The sequence below is a fragment of the Branchiostoma lanceolatum genome, chromosome 6 (genome assembly GCF_035083965.1).
Source record: "Branchiostoma lanceolatum isolate klBraLanc5 chromosome 6, klBraLanc5.hap2, whole genome shotgun sequence".
NCBI lineage: Eukaryota > Metazoa > Chordata > Leptocardii > Amphioxiformes > Branchiostomatidae > Branchiostoma > Branchiostoma lanceolatum.
This window is the reverse complement of record NC_089727.1, coordinates 7393821-7414064: the sequence shown is the minus strand read 5'-3', so window position 1 is coordinate 7414064 and position 20244 is coordinate 7393821. Positions and strand designations below refer to the sequence as shown.

The 20244-nt window shown below is 40.9% G+C and overlaps 2 protein-coding genes across 2 annotated transcripts; one reads left to right on the top strand and one right to left on the bottom strand.

Annotated features, from left to right (window-relative positions):
• Positions 1 to 89: 89 nt before the first annotated feature.
• LOC136436358 (protein rolling stone-like) lies at positions 90 to 4141 on the bottom strand. Its single transcript, XM_066430259.1, has 2 exons — positions 2846 to 4141; positions 90 to 1936 (listed from the first exon to the last, which is right to left on the bottom strand). The coding sequence occupies exons 1-2, from the start codon at positions 2993 to 2995 to the stop codon at positions 1082 to 1084; spliced, it is 1005 nt and encodes a 334-aa protein (XP_066286356.1). The 5' UTR covers positions 2996 to 4141; the 3' UTR covers positions 90 to 1081.
• Positions 4142 to 4218: 77 nt separating this feature from the next.
• Positions 4219 to 19549, top strand: LOC136436356 (progesterone-induced-blocking factor 1-like). Its single transcript, XM_066430257.1, has 17 exons — positions 4219 to 4685; positions 6854 to 6978; positions 7896 to 7989; positions 9195 to 9314; positions 10072 to 10205; positions 11782 to 11890; positions 12264 to 12445; positions 13106 to 13231; positions 13709 to 13807; positions 14323 to 14488; positions 15093 to 15243; positions 15839 to 15929; positions 16331 to 16433; positions 16600 to 16730; positions 17250 to 17334; positions 17736 to 17909; positions 18399 to 19549. Exons 1-17 carry the CDS (start codon positions 4338 to 4340, stop codon positions 18489 to 18491), a joined length of 2331 nt encoding a protein of 776 aa, XP_066286354.1. The 5' UTR covers positions 4219 to 4337; the 3' UTR covers positions 18492 to 19549.
• Positions 19550 to 20244: the final 695 nt, after the last annotated feature.

The following is a 20244-nucleotide window of genomic DNA, read 5'->3' as shown; positions in this document are numbered from 1 at the left end:
ATGTTAAAATTTCTGAAGTCTGTTTGTTGTTCGTTTGTATCTTTTCACGCCTATAAGATTCTTTTCAAGGACGAAGGGGTGTTGTAGTGTAATGTTACCGTTTGTAGCGTTACATGTTTATTTTTCAATTGTTCATTTTGCACATACATGTATACAAACAATCAAGAACAAAATGATAATACAATGTACAGAAGAAAAATACATACGGGGGTCGGGGCAGAAACATATTTGGCTTTTTTTTGGCCTCCCCCAAGGAACTTGAATTAAATATGAATAGTTTAAACAATACATGATTAAAACTAAACAAAATAAACAAAAGAAATAAGTTGAAATTTATACCACAAATTATCTATATGAATCAGGAGTTAGTTACACATGTGAAAGAAATAAGATTTTACAGTCTTTGGGTTTATAGGAGGAAATACAAAATGAAACTCATTCTAAGTTATTGAACAGAATAAGTGCGTTAATCTACACATAATCAATACTAAACATAATTTACAAAATGTTAAAGAAATTATACAAAAAAAGTATCTCTATAAATTGATATTGAATAAGAAAGGAAAAGTGGAAAAAAGAGAAACAAGGAAAACAAACAAATCAGGTGAAAGTAGTGGTTGTATGCTACATGAAATTTATCTTTAGAAATGTGTAAACATGTAGTTACTTATTAGGACGTCTAGCATTTGACAATACCTTGATACTCAGTAGCTGTGTTGACTTCATCTTTTTGATATCTACAGGTTCAGAGGCTGTCTTTGACGAACAGGCCAATTAATGTTAAACTAGAGTTCCACGACCCCATACCTTCGCCGACTGATGTTAACCTTTTCGAGTGACATATCATAAATATTTCCCATTTATCATGCAAATAAGCTCCTTACAATTGATGCCAGGTTCCACAGTTGACAGTTTGTTTTGAATATTATCACTCAGATGTCAGATCAGAAATTTTTTGTCCCTTGCCAGCGGTCGTCACCCCCCCCCCCCCCTAAAAAGCACAACGTTTCTCCTAGTCCTTGGGTGTTATGGGAGCCTTTAGCTAGAGGGCAAATCACATACTACCCCGAGCGTTATTTAATCAGGCGACTTGGGAATGAACATCCCTTGAGTTGGTTGTTTCCAATTCGGACGACAACGTTGTGACTGGACTCGTCCTTCGTTTGATCTTCGTCACAACCAGCTCCCTCAGGCGATACAGTCCGTACGACAGAAAATGGAACGCGGGTACCGCAACGAACACGAACCCCACCAAGATCCCTGACGCCATTCCTGGGTCCTTCCCGAAATCTATAACCGGATAGATTGCTGTAGACCCGTCTCTTCCCTTCCCCCCTGCGGCCCAGTAGTTGACGTAGAACACAGCGTACACCGCTGCGTAGGCTACAGGGTAGATCACGTTTAGGATCGTCACTGGAGTACCGCTCACTAAGAGGTCCAAAAGCGCGATGATCGAGTTAACCACGTGTTCCAATATGCTGCTGACCAACACTGTCCCACTGTCCAACGTCCAATAGAGCGTTGTCACAAAGAAAGCTGCGGTGATGCTGGTGTTGTGCAAGATCCAGTGGACTTTGTGATACCATGCCAATCCGCAATTGTCCTGGATCGTTTCTACGTCGCTGTCCTCACCATGCCCAATTTCAGTCATTGGATCGGTTTGAACCGTGTCTGTGTCTCCAGTGTTTTCAGACTTGTTGGCCACGGTGGTTGGTCTTACTCCTTTCCTAGATACGAACTCGACCGCGCAGACGACCAGGGCTACGACCATGTGCGCGGTGAGGACTGTGAAGCTCCAGTTGGTCAGGGCGATCGGCCACGGGTCGGACCGTCCCAGGACACGGTAATGGTCGACCGGCAGGTACACGAGAATAGCCAGCGTCAGGGCCGCCACCAGCGCCCTGTAGACCACAAAGCCGACCTGGCCAAGGAACCACTGAAATATAAATCAATATGAGCCGTCAATAGTTTAATCAGGTTGGTAAGTCACTGAACAAAAATATTTTTGTACACAACCGAGTGTTGTATTCAACCGACGTTTCGGTGACCGGCTGCCACCATCAATTCTTACAGGTTCACTTTGCACTGAAGCTATAGGTGTCGCTGCTTACAGATGCAGTCCTAAAGGTAAATGTTTATAATGCACTCCTTTAACGTTACTACCTGGATTTCCCAGCTGTCAGTTTTGATTTGTTCAATATATATGTTGTATGTGCGCGCCAGTGTGTGCGATATTTTTCCACATTTATACTGCATTTGTGGTATTCATCGATACCAGCTGGGCTTCACAAAGATCATTGACAATATCTGCTTAATCCTAGGTTGTCACAACCTTTTGTCCATTTACCATGGTGTTTAATGACCCGTGTCTGTAAGATGTAAGATTAGGAAAAAGCCTGTCCCTTTTCCAGGATTTTAGGTATACACATTGGCTAATTTCATTTCCTTTTTGCGAGACACGTGCGAGTGTTTTTTAAACTATCATGATGTTTTGAAAGATGTTCAATTAGCGTTAGGACCACACTGGAGCCCCAATAACCGGATTCCCCTCCCATACAGGGGGAAGTTGCCCATACATGCCATAGCAACCGACCGCCGTGTTGTACGTATACCATTGGAAAACGCACTTCACACGACTTTCCCCACTTCACTCAGTTGGGAATGAGTACCTAGCTTCGGTTAGGGTCAGGTACGTCCTTCGGATAGGACCTGTGTTTGAGGAGAGCCACACCTCGAGCACGTTAACGAATCTGCCACATGTACACAATAACAATGCTTTTGATTGAACGTTCCCTTACTACTGTACCCAAAATACTCTAGATCTGAGGTTAAGAATTCTACATACCGGTGAGCGAGAGAAGACCGAGCTGTCGTGGTAGCGGAGGCGAAGGGCGTCCAGGGAGAACTCTTCTCGACAAGAAGACATTCTAAAACAGGAGAGTTGACTTTCAGGTGGTACAATGTACGACAGTCTCGATACAAGGTCTCGATACATAGAGAACAAGTCAACAGGTAATGAGCCACTTGTGTCCACGACCAGTCAGAGCCCAGCATTTTGGTATCCATGGCAACAAGGCCCGGTCTTATATACCGGTCTGGCAACCTCACCTAGCCTGTGTTTACACAAGCTCTCGGCCGGAGGTTACTGGACCGGCTGGCCACTAGGAGCGCAATTCGTCAGGCTAAACCTCACCCAGCCGGAGGAAAGGGCAGACAACTAGCTGTAATTAAGTAATTAGTCTAATTGGGAAGTAAACCGATTTCATTGATTTGTTTACAGGATAGTCGTGACTAAGCATTATGCTTACGTCGTTATTTATCGCTCGTTAGGACTAGCTTTTCTATAATAATAATGATGATAATAATAATGATAATAATCTAACACTGAAGTGTAGCATTTAAAGCTTGAAAAATAACACAAACACACTCTACAACTGTTTTTCTGTCACAAACAAACCCAATATTTTCATTCCGCCGACCGGTGCAGTGCTGGCAACATTGCAAGTATCATCGACGCCTTGTTGCGTTTCAAGTTCGTGGTAACATTGAAATCGAATCGCGTGATCGATGAATATCGTGAAACGTGGAGACGCTGTAAACAACACACGTCGTTTTAGCTCGAATTATCCAAGAATAAAGACACTACAATGACTAGCAAGACACAGGTGTGGGTTTTTGTAAATTTCAATAAAATTTTCTTGCATATGTAGTGTAATCCTGGAATACTAGTATTACGTATTTTACACCGAGTCATTCAGCCAGCAGTGAACGCTCGTCAACTCCTAAAAAGTGTGTAATTCAAACCGATTTTTCAATCGTTAGTTGTTACCTCGATACTTGTTACTGGTCATTTAATACCGTAGACGGATACTCATGAATAGCGCCGTAACATTTGTTTTCCCAACTATGTTGGGATTAAGACCGTTGCCGTTTAAATATAGTAGTTCACAGTGTATTCTGCTGCTACGCTAACATTAATTGCCAATGGAAAATGCACCTCATATAAATCTTTGCGTCCAAGAGAGAAGAATAGTTGAAGTCTATCAGTAAAACTGTGCATAGAATTAACACAAAAGCCACGAAAGACTTTGCATTCATATTTGAGCGTACATAAACGCAGGCGTAGTTGATCACCAGTCAGCAGCGCCACCTTGCAGTTTATGACTGAACTGTGACGTAGCAAATGACAGTGACGACTGCGCATGTGCAGATCGAAAAGGTCCCGGATATTGGTTACCGTTTTCGAATCTCGCCGACCCGGAACAGCTGATTGTCTCCAGAAGCCATTTAAATTTTCGATCGTTCCTGGCTCGTTCTGTCCTTCTTTTTCGCCAAAAATGGCGGGGAGGGAGTATTCCACGTCCTTCAGCGAGTTCGACACGGAAGATCTCAGCCTGGAGACCACCGTACCGACGGATTTTTCGGACGAAGCCGAGGGAGACCGTAGCAGAGGCGGTGGGGGGAGGGCCCGGAGGGAAAAAGAGAAAGTTACCAAGCAGCTGATAGAACGTAAACAACTGGCGCACGACTTGCAACTCGTCAAGATAGAGCTGAGTCAGAAGAACCTCATCATAGAGAACCTGAAGGCAGAACATGTTACCAAAGTGGAGGAGCTGGAAGAGAAACTTAGCGACGCGTTGCACCAGAGGCACATTCTGCAGGCCAAACTGGAGTCGCAACTCAAGGTACAAACAAATTTATCCAACTAGAAAGGCCGTCATTTGCCCCTGAGCAAATACAGCATGTTTCGCCAATACCCCTCCCCATGCAAAAATGGGCTGTCGCAAAATAATACCAGGGCAAATTGAAATGTAATGAAACTAGAATGGCAACATATTGGCTTAAATGCAGGATATTCCCCTCCCATTACCTGCACCTGAAATATGACATCCGTAGCATTGACTGTCAGGGTATTATGAAGTTTCTGCATAACTTATGCAAACGTGACCCTCATTAGCATAATTTATGGACAGGTTTCCTGACCTGACATCCGTAGCCTTGACGGGAAGGGAACCAGGAGTTTATGCATAAATTATGCAAATAAGGTCCTCAATAGCATAAGTCATGGCCAGGTGTGTTCACCTTTTCTAAAAGTAGCTACATCTCAAGTATGACAGCTGCAGCTTTTACGGTAAGGGAAATACAAGTTTCTGCATAATTTATGCAAATGAGGTCCTCTTGAGCATAATTTATGTCCAGGTGCTTTGACCTTTCCTACATGTACCTACATCTTCAAGATGACGTCCGCAGCTTTTACGGTAAGGGAAATATAACTGCACGCATAAATTATGCAAATGAGGTCCTCAGTAGCATATTTCATGGCCAGGTGTGTGCACCTTTCCTAAAGGTACCTACATCTCAAATATGACATTTGCAGTTTTTACGGTAAGGGAAATATAAGTTTCTGCATAAATTATGCAAAGGAGGTCGTCATTAGCATAATTTTTGGCCAGGTGCATTCACCTTTCCTAATGGTACCTACATTTTAAAGATGACATCCGCAGCTTTTACGGTAAGGGAAATACACGTTTATGCATCAATTATGCAAATGAGGTCCTCATTAGCATAATTCATGGCCAGGTGTGATCACCTTTCCTAAAAGTACCTACATCTGAAATCTGACATCTGCAGCTTTTCCGGTAAGGGAATTACAAGTTTATGCATAAATCATGCAAATGAGGTCCTCATTAGCATAATTTATGGCCAGGTGTGTTCGCCTTTCCTAAAGGTACCTACATCTCAAAGATGACATCCGCAGCTTTTACGGTAAGGGTAAATACAACTTCATGCATAGATTATGCAAATAAGGTCCTCATTAGCATAATTTATTGTCAGGTGTATTCACCTTTCCTATAGGTACCTACATCTGGAATATAACATCCGTACCATGTAACATAAGGTACATATAACTTTCTGTAATGCCATTAGTAGAGCTATCACCTCACATCTGCTTGGTTTTAAGTCCCGGACAGGGGATGTGTAGGAGGGCTTTTGTTACAATATGACCTAGTTCTTGCTGGCGCGACAGAAAATAACAAAAAATTCAATAAAAAAATGGCAAAATAAATAATTTTGAAGTAGTGAATGCCCAAAAAAATAATGGGGTCCTTTGGGTAAATATCCAATGCACAACTAAACCAAATTTCAGGTCCTTAGGTTTCAACACCACGGCACTGGAGGCCATCATGTGCGACTTTTGTCTGAAAATGACCAAAAAAACTGGATAAAATCATTTTAAAAACTTATATCAAAAAAATTTAAAAAAAGGTCTAGGGGTATACACGTACTCTACCTGCATACCAAATTTCAGCTAATTTGGTCGACGGACGACCGAGAAGAAGCGATTTGAAGATTTGACAGGAGAAGGAGAAGAAGAAGAAGAAGAAACCTGACAAAAACAATATGTTTCGTTGGCGAAACATAAAAATATGAGATTTATTATAAATTATTCAGAACCAGAATAGCCATTATATTTTTTTGAAAATTAACGATGCAACAACGCAGTTACCTTTGTCTATTTGTTTTTTTATCTGTAAACTATTTCCCACGCTTGGACACACCACACTACCGCTATAAATATCATGCCGATGTAACGTAAAAATATGTTTACAAGCAGCCAATATTTACAAAAATATGTAAATTCAAACATATTTCTAAGTTTGTAGTTTCTGAAGTCACTTGTGAAATCAGCTCAGTTATGAACAGGTGACAGCATTTTTAGCTGTTACAAACTTACACAGTAGTACTTCAACCAATCAATAGTCCAGCCAATCAATAGCTTTTATGTACAAATGTTGGACATAGTTAGACAGGGACACAATGTTAATTTTCGTGGTTTTAAATCACCTTCAAGATGCACCAGGAGGAGTCTCACCGCAGACAGGAGCAGACCCGTGCGGAGATCGAGCGCATCATGCAGCGACAGCAGCAGCTGGAGACAGCTAACGCCAGGCTACAGGCGCACGCAGGTGACATCAGGTGCGGCATCTAATACACTCCCACAGTATTTTGTGTGTGGGGGGGGGGGAGGGGGGGGTTAAATTACTGCTCTCCACTATCTGCAAATATTCTCTGGAAATATTACAAACTATAGTATAAAAATATTTTATTGATTTATTGATTTGAAATACTAATAGCTGAGCTACCCGAAGTAGTACAACACATATTACAATGATGAGCTATCTAAAACATCATATGTCTAGCTAAAAATAAGGATGTCCACATGGGCTTAACCATACTAACTGCTGTAAGTGTAATGTATACCATGATACAAATTATGTATAGGTTTACAGTGTTCTCACCAGAATTTTTTCACAGCATAGGGGCCAGGAAAAGGAGGCCAACTTTACCCAACGCAAGTCACGCACAGAGTGCCGAAGACATGATAAGAGTAGGGAGTCTGGCATGCTCCCAAGGAAAATCTTTAAATTCATAACCCAATGAGGCACTATTTTCTACATTTTGAGGGATAAATTTGGTAAAGTAAAGTGTTTCCTCGTCTTATTCTTAAGCCAAATATGAACTTTTTATAAGATTTATGAAGGGTCTCAATTGCAAGGTTCTCCCAAGAAAGAAACACCCCTATGCTGGTTGAAACACAGCATAGGGGTCCAGATCACAGCAGAGGGGGTCCAAATCACAGCATAGGGGGCCCCTATGCTGAAAAGGCCTGGCGAGAACACTGGTTTACTAGTACGTACGTTAAAAGTTATCAAGGTTTTGCATAAAATTTTTGAATCAGCAAACAAAGAGCTTTCAAACTTTGGGAGTTCATTTCTGTTTCTTTTTCTTAGATTACAGAATTTTGTCATGACTCAAGTATCTTTGACTTTACTAGTAGCACATTTAATTCAATTTACCTACCATATTTGTATGTATGATGTCATGATTGACAGGAGGAGTCTTCATGACCTGAACCTGACAGAGGGACAGTACTTTGAGCTGAAGGGGATGGCAGATGAGCAGCTCACACTCAAGGAGTATGTGGCTGTGAGTATATAATGTATCATCCCTGTTACACCCATAGCTTTGGTTACTAGGGACGTCCTCTCTGAAGGAATGAAAGCCGAAGCCTTGAGCATGTTAAAGAGCCCACCACACTTATTAGTAGGGGGTCCATCCCGGTTTGAATGAATTTGTTTGTTTGAACCTTTGTTTATTCATGATAAGCTCAAATCGGCACGCAGGCCGCTTTTCATTGAGGTCATGAGGGAAGAGGTAAGGGTCAGATACAATATAACAGAGATAAACAGTCATTTGAGTCCTAATAACTCTATCAACATATATCATTACATATTTATGGTACAACAATATACAATTTCTACAACATACAACATAAAGTAGGGCGAAAGCTGATTCATAGTCCGTGTCCGTTCGTTTAGTTAATCAAGCCTTATTACAGTCTGGTCTTACACAGTTTGTAATTCTATTATTGCAAAATTAGTGTGCTATATGCATTTACCACGCACTGTTATGCAAGCAAACAGATATCACTACTAGTACTAGTATGTGAGCCATTGTGACTATAGGTTTGCAATGTACTTTTAGTATGCTTGAATGTTACCCATAAAATCAGTACTAGTATCTGTTGTGAGACTTGTGACATTTACAAGAAAAGTGTGTTTAAAGAACAATGCTCTGTGTAAATTATTCAACAGTTACTGGATAAAGTACAGGGCAATTAGCTCACACGTTCTGAAGAGTAGAGGTGACAGGATTGGCAGTGGTACTCAATCATCTCATTATTACATTGTCTGGCATCTGTCAATGCAAACCCAGTGTGGAGGGGGTGGTGCGTATTGGAACCTTCAAGACCTCCAGCTGTCTGAGGATAGGGTGGTTAAGATTAATAGGGGGTGTTTCTCTTACTGTGTTCATAGAAACGTTCATCGTTTTTGACAACCAAATAATGGATGACTCCCTTGAGCCAAATAATGCGTCACCTTACTCTCCTTACACGACATGATGAATAATAATAATAAATTCTTCAAGATAAAGGATATGAACTAGGGCTGCATACTTAAACATGATCAGGTAAATATGTCTAAGAGTTACACACTTGAATGTAGGTCTATTCAGGTACAGTACCGGAAGTCCGGAACATTGATGTTCAGGTATTTTTGGACCTGTACTTAAATGACTTTTACTGTATTCTGGAGAATAACCAGGTTTGTGTCCCTCTTGTTGTTACGCAGCTGCGGCTGTATGACGCAGTCCACCCCCTGCAGCAGAGGGCTGCGGCGCTAGAGACCAGGTGTCGTGACCTGGAGACCGACCAACGGGAACAACAGCAGGAACTGGACGCCTGTCAGGAGGTAACAAACGGGGAAAACATGATTTTCATGTCAAGAATAATGAACAAAATTTGGTATTTTTTGTAGTATGGATAAAACCCATTAAAAGATTTTCTGCAAAAATGACTGATATAATAGAGAGACAAATCTTGGGTATAATTGAGCTAGTTATAAAGAAAATCCAAGTGTAATTCTTTTGATCTTCCATGTCGAAAGTTACTGTAAATGCATGTAAGTTTGCATGGTTTTTCCTTTGCGATAAGGGGAAAATGGACTAGTGTTCACGGTGGTTTTAATTTTCGCGGCAGTGCTATAGTCACATACTGCTACAGTATTGGACAAAACCACCGCGAACATTTCTGCATTAAAGTATTGCGACTCTGCTTACACAATGCCGCAGAGGTCATTGTAGGTCAAAAGGACGTACCACTTTCCAGGCGGAAATATACAGTACCTGTAAAGGCCGGTTTACATGAGGCACTTATGACAATTTTAGCAGGACAGATTTTTTACCCGTGTAAGCAGGCCTTGCAATGTGCAGCGGCGTTTTTCTTGCAGTGCCTCATGTAAAAAATCTGTCCTGCGACACCTGTCCTAGGACATTTTTCCTAGGACGAGTCTAGGAGTTGTAGGACACTTGTCGTAAGTGCCTCGTGTGAACCGGCCCTAAGTTAAGCTGGAGCACAAAATCAATTCATCTTTGTTTTTAGTTTTCAATGACCTTCAAGTATTTCAAGGAAATGTTATGGTGACTGAGTAAATTTTTCTTGTTATCCAGAATCTGAAGGTGGAGAAGCAGGGAAGGTCAGATGCAGAGGTCAAGTGTCAAAGGTTAACCCTGGAGCTGGCTGATACCAAGTCACAGATCCAGCAGGGGGACTACAAGAGGGAAAACTATGATAGGGTTAAAAGGTATGATGATATATGTTATACAAATATTAAGTCTGATAAAAGAATTGTTCTGTTGATTGACATTTGCTATTTATATATTGGCTGGCACAGGGCCCTCCAGGACCCGTCCCTTCGTAAAATTGCTAATTACATGTAGAACAGAAAAAATTTCGCCTCATCCATTCAAAAATCTAAACTGCATGACACAGACTGTATTTTCCTGAACATAAATGTGAAGATTTAGAATGAAAATCAACAATAAAATATTGGGCTCTTTAACATCAAGTGGCACAGAAAATATTTTAAAGCTGGCGACAGCCCTGGGCTGGCATTATAAACATCATCAAGTGCCATGCAGTTTTCCATAACATGGGTTGAATGGGAATAATTTGTTAGGTGCAATGACACTAACTGCAACATAAATGTTGCCTTCCTTTGATAACTGAAACTAATTTGGAAGGACAGGAACTCCTTTCTGCAATGAATGACAAGAAATTCTGGAGAACAAACTTAACTTGCTTCACCTCGTAAGAGGAAGACCGATGATGATGATGATGATGATGATGATAACTATTAAAATTTTGATGCCATTTTTAGTGCTTTCCCTTAAGCAACAATCTTTCTTTCCTCCTGTTTGAAGTAAGATGATCATGAATTTCCTCAAACTTTTCATGCAATTCAGACGTGTGAGGTTCAGAATACCTGGGTAAGATGATGAGCTTTTTAACTTATCGGGTGTGTAAAGCACTGGTAATACACAAAACTAACTGCACATAGCCTGGGTACCATCCTCATTAGGCTAGGCTCAGTCATATACTTGTTCACAGCCTGTATGTGGGTAAGCTAAGGAGGATGATACCCAGGCTCTTTTGCACTTAGTATCCAATTCAACAGAACACTGGTATACAAAAAGTGTTGCATATAGCCTGGGTAAAATCCTTGTTACGTTAGGCTAACCCCCTTACTCACTCACAAGCAATGTGTGTAAACTAAGGAGGATGGTAGCCAGGTTATTTTGCACATAATTTCCACAGAACACTCAAGGTGATACAAAAAACTTAGTACAGGCTAGGTACAATAGCCTGGGTACCATCCTAGTTAGGTTAGGCTCACTCCAATACCTGCTCACAGTAAATGTGTGTAAGCTAAGGACGATGATACCCAGGCTATTTTAAATAATTTCCAACAGAACACTGGTAAATGGTAATATACAAAAAACTTTGCATGTAACCTGGAGACTATTCTCCTTAGGCTAAGCTCATCCCCTCACTCACTCACTCACTCACTCACTCACTCACTCACTCACTCACTCACTCACTCACTCACTCACTCACTCACTCACTCACTCACTCACTCACTCACAACCAATGTGCGTAAACTAAGGAGGATGCGGTACCCAGGCTACTAGTACTTTGCACATGATTTTAAACAGATAGATACAGACATTTGCAAAGAATACTTCCAACATGTCTAAAAATTGTGAACAACACCGTATAAAAAAAGCATGACTAAATTGCTCTTTGATAAAGCCATGTATCATATTTGAAATGTAGTAAATCAAATACTGAAAAAAGATGTTCTTGCTGTTGTTGTCCAGTGAGAGGGACAATCTTGAACATGAAGTCTTGGACACCAAGAAGAAGTATACCTACCTCGACGCTGCACACCGGACTATTTCCAAGGAGAGAGACGACACACAGAAAGAGGTATATATGTGGATAGAGTGTTAGTGTCTTAAGGTCGGGGGCAAAATTTGACTAGGTCATACCAAAGACAAATTTATATTGGCACACACTGCTTTCTCTGCTTAGCGCTCAGCAATTGGGAATGAGCATGGCAGTCATTCCCCAATATTATCCTTCCTTTTGCTGTTGCCTGCTCTTTCCTTCTCCCTGGACGGTTCCTTGCATGATAGTTTTGGCTAGTCCCAATGAACATGAAAGTTGGCTGTACTACCTCAGTTTTCCTTTCATCATTGTTGTTAGGAGAGGTTTGTATTGATCAACATTCCGTAATTTAACATTTGAGACTTGAATGCATCTACATTACAATATTGTAAACTTATTTTGTTCCTCTCAGCTATCAGCTGCCAAGCAGGCCCTGGCCCTACTCAGACAGGACAAAGACTACCTCTCTAAGCAGACCAACGACCTTGGCTCCAAGATGACCTTCAACGAGGAGCGACTGCAGCAGCTGACCGTTCAGCTGGACGATGCCAAACGGGCGCGGGAAGAGATGTACGAGAAATACGTGGCCTCAAGGTGAGGAAAGGATATTATCATTTCACCAGGGCTTTTTTCTTTTTACCTCGGTGAAATGGAGGTATTATATTCAGTGTGCATATTTGTATATCTTTTGGTAATTGTGACTGCATTCGCAATGTATTCGAAGTTGAAGAATTGGAAGTATGGTTTGGCTCTGGTCCAAAAATATTGTAGTTTGGAAGTTGGGTTGTAATGAATATTCAGTAAGAACAAAATTGAAATTAAGCTAAGAATAGGATTTTGATAAATCCTTTTGTTTTCAAATTGTGGGCCCTATGGGTGTTTCATTTCATGCTGCAAATTACGCCATGATGGAAACTATGTTGTCTTGTGAAAAATCTGGGCTAAATGACTTAATAAATCAGAGTATTTGTTGCAAAGACATGGTGTGAATATTTAGTGAGCTGCCGATAAACTGTCTATTTATTTTTTTACAGGGATTCTATTTTGCACTAGAACTTCCTGGTGAAAGGAGTTTTTTTGAGATGGTTTAAGTTTGCTGTTGAAACAACACTGTGGTATAGTAGAAAAGCATATTTGCCGTGTCATGAAGTTGCAGTGGAGGGGTCAATATGAAAACTTGGACAATCAAACCACGGCAAACATTTCAAGATTTACAGTATGTTAAACCAATGTTTGTGTTGCCTTAATCTGCAGGGATCACTACAAAGCTGAGTATGAGCGGAGGCTGACCGAAGAGCTGGACCAGATCAGGGTCAAGACTGACCAGGAGATGGACAGGCTGAGGGTCAGCACCAGGGAGATGTACGAGAGAGAGAACAGGTGAGATGGGCGTGGTCAGGACAGGTGAGATGGGTGTGGTCAGGACAGGTGGGACAGGTGAGATGGGCGTGGTCAGGACAGGTGAGGGTTAGCACCAGGGAGATGTATGAGAGAGAGAACAGGTGAGATGGGCGTGGTCAGGACAGGTGGAACAGGTGAGATGGGCGTGGTCAGGATAGGTGAGATGGGCGTGGTCAGGACAGGTGAGATGGGTGTGGTTCAGGACAGGTGAGATGGGCAGGTTGAGATGGGTGTGGTTCAGGTGAGAACAGATCAGATGGGATCTGTCTTTGGGTAAAGTAAAACTAAGCAATAATACTGCAAGCGAGCTTGCGAAGTGTCAAGACATTTTTGTTGTTCCCTTGTCACATGTTTATGAATGTGTTGACTGTTTGCTTGGCAGTCTAGTAAGAGAAATGAATAGTAAGAGAGACATTTTGTAACTTCTGAATGTTTCTTTCTCTTGTCTGAACCTAGGAACCTGCGAGAGGCCCGTGACGCGGCTGTAGCAGAGAAGGAGAGGCTGATCCTGGCTGAGAGGGAGGCCACTCGGAGATGTGAGGATCTAGTAGCTGAGTAAGTCTCTCTTTTTTCCAGGAAGGAAACCTAGATGGCACAAAGCATCATTCCTTCCTTTTTCAAAATTCTGTATGATTTCTGTAGGAGGCAACACTACATACCAAGTAAAATGTAAGTAGTAAATTCATTTATTTTTGCAGGGACTTGATTTTGCGGTAGAAGAGGAAAGATTTTCTTGTTGTATGAACTTTGCAGTTGAAACAATTCTGTTGTACAGTAGTAGTACATTGGAAACACATATTCACGATGTCATAAGATTGACAGTATATGGTCATATAATATCCACTTGTAAGCAAAGAAACAGCCCTTGGAACAATTATAAACATGATAGATAAATACATTGTAAATAGATACTAAATGTAAATGTGAAGGCACAAAGTGCTGTAAATAAATACATACAACAACTGTCTATTACATATATCTAATAATGTTCTTGTTGTATTCTATTACTATAGGCGGCTCTAGACTAGTATTTAAGGTATTTTTTTTGTAATATTACCATTTCATCCTAGATTCAGACAGCTACAAAATGGAGCTGACACCAAGACCTCGGAGCTGCAGAATGAGCTGAAACTGAAGTCGTTTGAGACAGAGAGAACCCAGATGGTGCACGAAGAAACAGTCAGGAACCTCAAACAGTGTCAGATCGACAACGAGAAGCTGCAGAATAAGTTAGAGGTAATTTTGAAGTGTGTGTATGTGTGCATATGCATGTTTGTGTATTTGTGTGTCAGCCGTTCCCAACAAACACAATGCACCAACACCACGTACATCCTCATTGTTGCTATGTGTTAGTCTTTGACACTGGAAGGGACACAAGTAATGGAATGAAGATTTCCACCTCTGATTACTGTGTTGATTTATTACTGCATACTCTCACGTCTTGCATTAGTCTCTTCCAATAATTCTGAAGCAAGAAACTTACAGTCAACTACATTTTTCTGCAACATTTGTATGTTGTATTTAATGTCATTTCGTAGCAGATGATGAGCAATGTGAACTCAAACCTATACATGTACCTTCAAAACCCCTTTGTAACTTTTTAGCCATGTTCTACCTTAGACCCCTGTTGCAGAAGATTTGGACTACATAAAGAATGATACATTTGAAAAACTTGTCAAATCAGGCACACTCTCTTGATCACAGTGCGATTCTAGCCTGAATTCAATAAAGCCCTGTGTCGGCTCACCGTCCTGTAACCATGGGGAGGGGAGAGAAACCCCCGGACAGCTGGAGTTTGCGTTATACAGACTAAGTGCGATTCTTACTCTCTATATAACAGGTTATGACGAGGGAGTACTATGACCTACAGAGGTCCACAGAGAAACAGTTTTTGGAGATGGAGACACAGAACACGGACCTGAAGTCACGGGTGGAGACGTACGAGAAGCTGGAGCAGGAGTTGGACAATGTTGTCATGCAGGCTGCCGAGGGTACGTTTTTGTTTGTTTCTTTTGTTTGTTTATGTATGTATCAAACAATGTGTAAAACTTGCTGGGTTCTTTCTAGTTCTTTCTCTAGATTCTGAGTCAACCACCCTAACCACAAGGTCACACAATGCTGCTTTTATTTTATTTGTTTATTGTTTTTGATGTGCAGTACTTTTTACATTGAATCAGTTGCTGGAATTTTGTTTGCAGTTCAGATACAAACTGCTAGAGGAAGCAACTGTGCAACTGTGTTTTCACAAAGCAAATCAAAATGGTGGTAACAAAGTTTGTAGATGACTATGACGCCAAAAATTGTTGTCCCCCTAAGAAAAGCAGTTGCAGTATCACAATTGTAGAAGGTACTGTATCACAATTGTAGAAGGGGAGTTTGTATTGCAAAGGTGGCTGACACAGCTGTTTTGTTCCCTACAATGTGTCCAAACATACTTTGTCTCTCACATTTTGCCTGGTATATATAATCTGAAAACGTCTGACCGTTTACAAATCTATCTACTAGTTGCTTGGAGTAACTTTTATCTGACTTGTATATCGTATTATCTGGATGTCTAACTTTTATCAACTGTCTAACTAACTACAGTGGAAAATGAAGATGAGGCAGAGAGAGTGCTGTTTTCCTATGGTTACGGAGCAAATGTTCCCAGCACAGCGAAGAGAAGATTAAAACAGAGGTAAGAAAGTCATGTCTTGAGCATTGATTCTTTCAAAACTATTTCCTGAACATTGCAGTTCATTATATAGTAAATGTCACATACCCAAGTTTCCTGTAATGTAATTTGTAAAAAAGGAATAAAATTTGATGTGCATCTGTTGCTTTGATATGTATTTGATCAGTGGAAGTGTGCTTTGTACTTAAATCATTACCAGGTTTTTGAGACCTATCTTTAGATGCAGAAGTTCTAATGTCTCTTATGTCACATGTTTAAATTTTGTTTTTGCGTGAAGTTCATTGTGTTCTCATGGATTTAGACATAACAATGGTTGGAAAAAGAAATCATTTACAAATATTGTCGTTAAGGAAAATGGAGGAGTATGCATTGGCGTGTAAGTAAAATCCCTTCCCTATTATTAGTGTCCACCTGGCAAGAAGAGTTCTTCAGCTGGAGAGACAGAATACCTCGCTGAGAAAGGATCTGGACAGACAGAAGACAGAGTCACAACATGTAACAGAGGAGGTTAGTCGGGTACATCATTGACATAACTAATAATAAGTAAAGGACACATTCATCGGTGTAAAGACCTTCAGCCAAATTTGTGATTGCCAGAATGTTGCCGAATTTTGTTCTGTGCAATGTATAGTCTTACATGTGTTTAGCGAGCTTGTTTTCTTCTGTGTTTCAGCTTTCCGCAGCTAACAGAGTCCTGGACCAATCCCAGCAGCCCTACTCCTACCTCATCGAGAGCCTGAGACTCAGGGACTCCCAGATCAACGCACAGAAGAACCACATCAACCAGCTACAGGAGGACATCAGGTGGGGTGTGTGTGTGTGTGTGGAAGAGGGGATGTTTAACTGTGGAGGAGTTGATTCAGTGTGTGTGTGTGTGTGTGTGTGTGTGTGTGTGTGTGTGTGTGTGTGTGTGTGTGTGTGTGTGTGTGTGTGTGTGTGTGTGTGTGTGTGTGTGTGTGTGTGTGTGTGTGAGTGAGTGAGTGAGTGAGTGAGTGAGTGAGTGAGTGAGTGAGTGAGTGAGTGAGTGAGTGAGTGAGTGTGTGTGTGTGCATGTATGTTTGTGTGTGTGAGTATCATTATCACACACATTAATCTTGAGGACATATTTGATAAAGAAAATTACCGGTAATGCATTCATACGGATCATGAACCCTTCACTTTCTGTGTTACAACCGGTAAACGCTGGGAGACGTTTTTGTGAATGCAGCTTCCGATTTTGTGCTATGCCAGACAGTGTGCCCTAACTTTGGGCGTTAACTATGTTAGGGCACCCCCTGTTACATGAATTATCTGACATCTCCTGTTATCCCTGTTGTCTCTCAGTCGTTTTGAGATGGAGAGAGCAGACCTGATGAAGACAAAGAACCAGATGACCTCTGACCTCGAGAGATTACTCAATCAAAGAGAGGTAGGTTGGTAGTACAGTCAAACCTGTATATGGCATTCACTCAAGTCAAGGTACAGGCAAAAAGTTGCCGCTATGCCAATGGACAGGTGGCCGCCATAGAGAAAAGGCTGGTTAATTTACCATGAGTGACACATACTTTCAGTAACCACTGAGAATAATGCACAAGTAAGTCACATTTAAGATTTACTGTTCAATGGTTGTTTTTTAAATTTTGTTATGGGGTTGAAAAAAGAAATACTGCAATGATGGTATCTGCCAACTTCAAATCCTTGGCCTTGCTTGAGCTTCATGCTTGAACAGACCGGTACCTTTTTTGTAATAAAAGCTATTGGAAAAATCAATAAAACTTCATTGGTTGGTTTTCCTATTGCTAACTGGTAAAGTGTTTACCGGTATCACAGGAAATGGCTGTCATGAAACAAGTGGTGCAGAGCCTCCATTCCCGTCGCTATGGAGACGACAGGCCACACCCACACGAGGCATCCACCACGTCCACTGCGGTCCGACCAGCGAGACCTCGTGTGAAGGCCCCGCTCCAAGACTCCAACACGTACACACCCGCCCCTACATTATTCGTAAGTTTCATTCTACATGGATATCATATTAGATACCGGTATCTACAATTGCAATGTTTTACTGTAAATATTTTAAGGTTTGAGGTGGACTCATTTCTTGTGGTTTTCACTACAAAATTATGATACCACAAATATGCATTTCCATTGTGTTGCCACTTAACTACAGAATTGTTCCAACTGTGAACTAAAACACAGTGAAAAACTTCTTTCCCCTCCTACCGCAAAACTCCCTGCAAAAAATGATGAATTATACAGTATGCTGTACTAAGACTAGCACATGATTTGGAATTTTGATGAAATTTAGATGAATAAAAATCATTTCTTGTATAATGTTCACTCAAGTTGTTTACAATTATTTCAAATCTGTTGAAGGTATAAATTCTGAATTGTGGGTACTAGACTTTCTGTCAATATTTGACTACAATCAGTCTTGTTTCAGACATTGTATGTGATTGCTGTAACATTCCTGTATATCTATCTCATCACCAGACTAACAGAGACCCCCCAGAGTGGTACAAAAGAGTCAAGCAGCGGAGTGGGACCGAGCGAACCAAATATTCACAAGTCTACGCTACGTCATAGCATAGAGTTTGAGTCCAGAGAGAAGGGTTGTTTTAACATTTGTGGCAGAATTTGACCTAATGCAAGGTTGACGCTTCTTGTGTTAGTTAAAGAGATGACTTGTGTAATTTTGACAGGAAATGCAGATGCCTTTTTAGTTTGTTCTGTGTTTCATATGCCTATTTCATGCTACGTGGGTGATGCCACTGTGACAGTTCTGGTTTATGCCAGTAATGCAAGAATAGTGGACAAAAAAGGTGTCATTATCTCAGGAATCAAATACTAACCCTCATGCTAAGTTCTTATGTTAATTGCCCATGATATGCATTTCCAAGAAATTCTTTATCTGTACGGCTACTCTGCAAATCACCACCCACCCCGCACCCAGAGCTCTTGCACGGGTCCATTTGGCTGACAATCATTCCACTGTCTCACGGGGGTGCAAAAAATGTGTATGTGCCAACTGTTTCATCACACCTTCGAAGCTTCAGACCCAAGCATCGAGACTAGTGATATCTACATTAAATGCTGTACATTCCACCCAATGGCTTTTAAGAAATTTAGTAGTACAGTCCCGGTACAGGGGATTGAAAAAACTGTGGTTTGATTTAAACCATTAAATTGTAAGATATGTTACTGTTTTACTAAAACACTTTTTAAGCCATGTTTAAAAGGAATCATTCACAGAAAGATATGCCTCAATAGTGGTATAGTGTTCAATCTTGAGCTCACTGTTGACAATGCATGTAAATTCCAATTAAGGAAAGCTTTGCTAGTAGAACATTTCAGATGTATACCTTTCATCTAATACCATCCCTAGTGACTTCCACGTACATGGTGATTATAATCCATCCTTTTTTCATAATAGAATGTGCTTTCATCATTACCTCAAGTTGTTGCATATTTTGAAGTGGTATACCAAAGTATAATGTATCTGACGATTTGTAAAGAATAGTTTGTACAATTGACTGTTGAGTTCCGAGACCATAGTGTATAGATAAACTACTGTAACATAGGCTTATTTTTGTATGGATGTTATTTTGCTTTGAAGGAGAAATTAAACTGAACCTAGAAGTTGATCCGATATGAAACTGTTGTTATTTATACATGTATTTCCATACAACAAAATTTGATATCAACAAGAGTCCGTAGGACACAAATCTCTGTGAAATAATTATAGTTTTTGTTGTGTGGGCTAAAGTGTTTGGTACCTTCACAAAAAACAATTTCCTTAAAACATGTCTCCATTTATGTTCAGATAGCTGTTTATAATGTTTGTCTGGTGGAACAACAACCTCTTTTAAACCTGTTTCCATTTATTTCCAGGTAGTTATTTATTATAACACTAGACAGGGGCCAAGGCAGTGTAGGTAACCAAAGCCTAACATCTGCTTGGAGAGTACCTAATTTGGCCTCGAGACAGACGAGTACAAGTATTACCTCCGATCTTATCCCCTATAATATATGAAACTGGAGTGGCATGTTCCGAATTACGTTTTTAGTCCCTCATTGCCAAACTTCGCAACCTTGGTGACAGAAAGTTTCGCCAAACCAAACACATGGTTTCCGCAAATTAGAAAGCTGGCATTGAAGGTAATGTAGTCTGACTAAATCGCGCCGCTAGTGGCCGGTCCGACGGTTTTAATCAGGGGGCGGAGGGGGTCATTAATCCCAGCCAGCGAGGGACTATGTAAACACAGGCTGAAGGTAAGACAACTGCGCCTGCATGCCATGATAACTTCATACCGAGCGAGTGACGTATTGTTTTGGGGCG

Bases quoted from the DNA above. Each gene is read 5' to 3' on its own strand.
- LOC136436358 (XM_066430259.1), bottom strand. From the start codon at position 2,995: ATGTATCGAGACCTTGTATCGAGACTGTCGTACATTGTACCACCTGAA. The intron at 1,937-2,845 runs GTATGTAGAATT...TTTATATTTCAG, and splicing joins CGGTCTTCTCTCGCTCACCG to TGGTTCCTTGGCCAGGTCGG.
- LOC136436356 (XM_066430257.1), top strand. From the start codon at position 4,338: ATGGCGGGGAGGGAGTATTCCACGTCCTTCAGCGAGTTCGACACGGAA. The intron at 7,990-9,194 runs GTGAGTATATAA...GTTGTTACGCAG, and splicing joins CACTCAAGGAGTATGTGGCT to CTGCGGCTGTATGACGCAGT. The intron at 15,244-15,838 runs GTACGTTTTTGT...AACTAACTACAG, and splicing joins TGTCATGCAGGCTGCCGAGG to TGGAAAATGAAGATGAGGCA.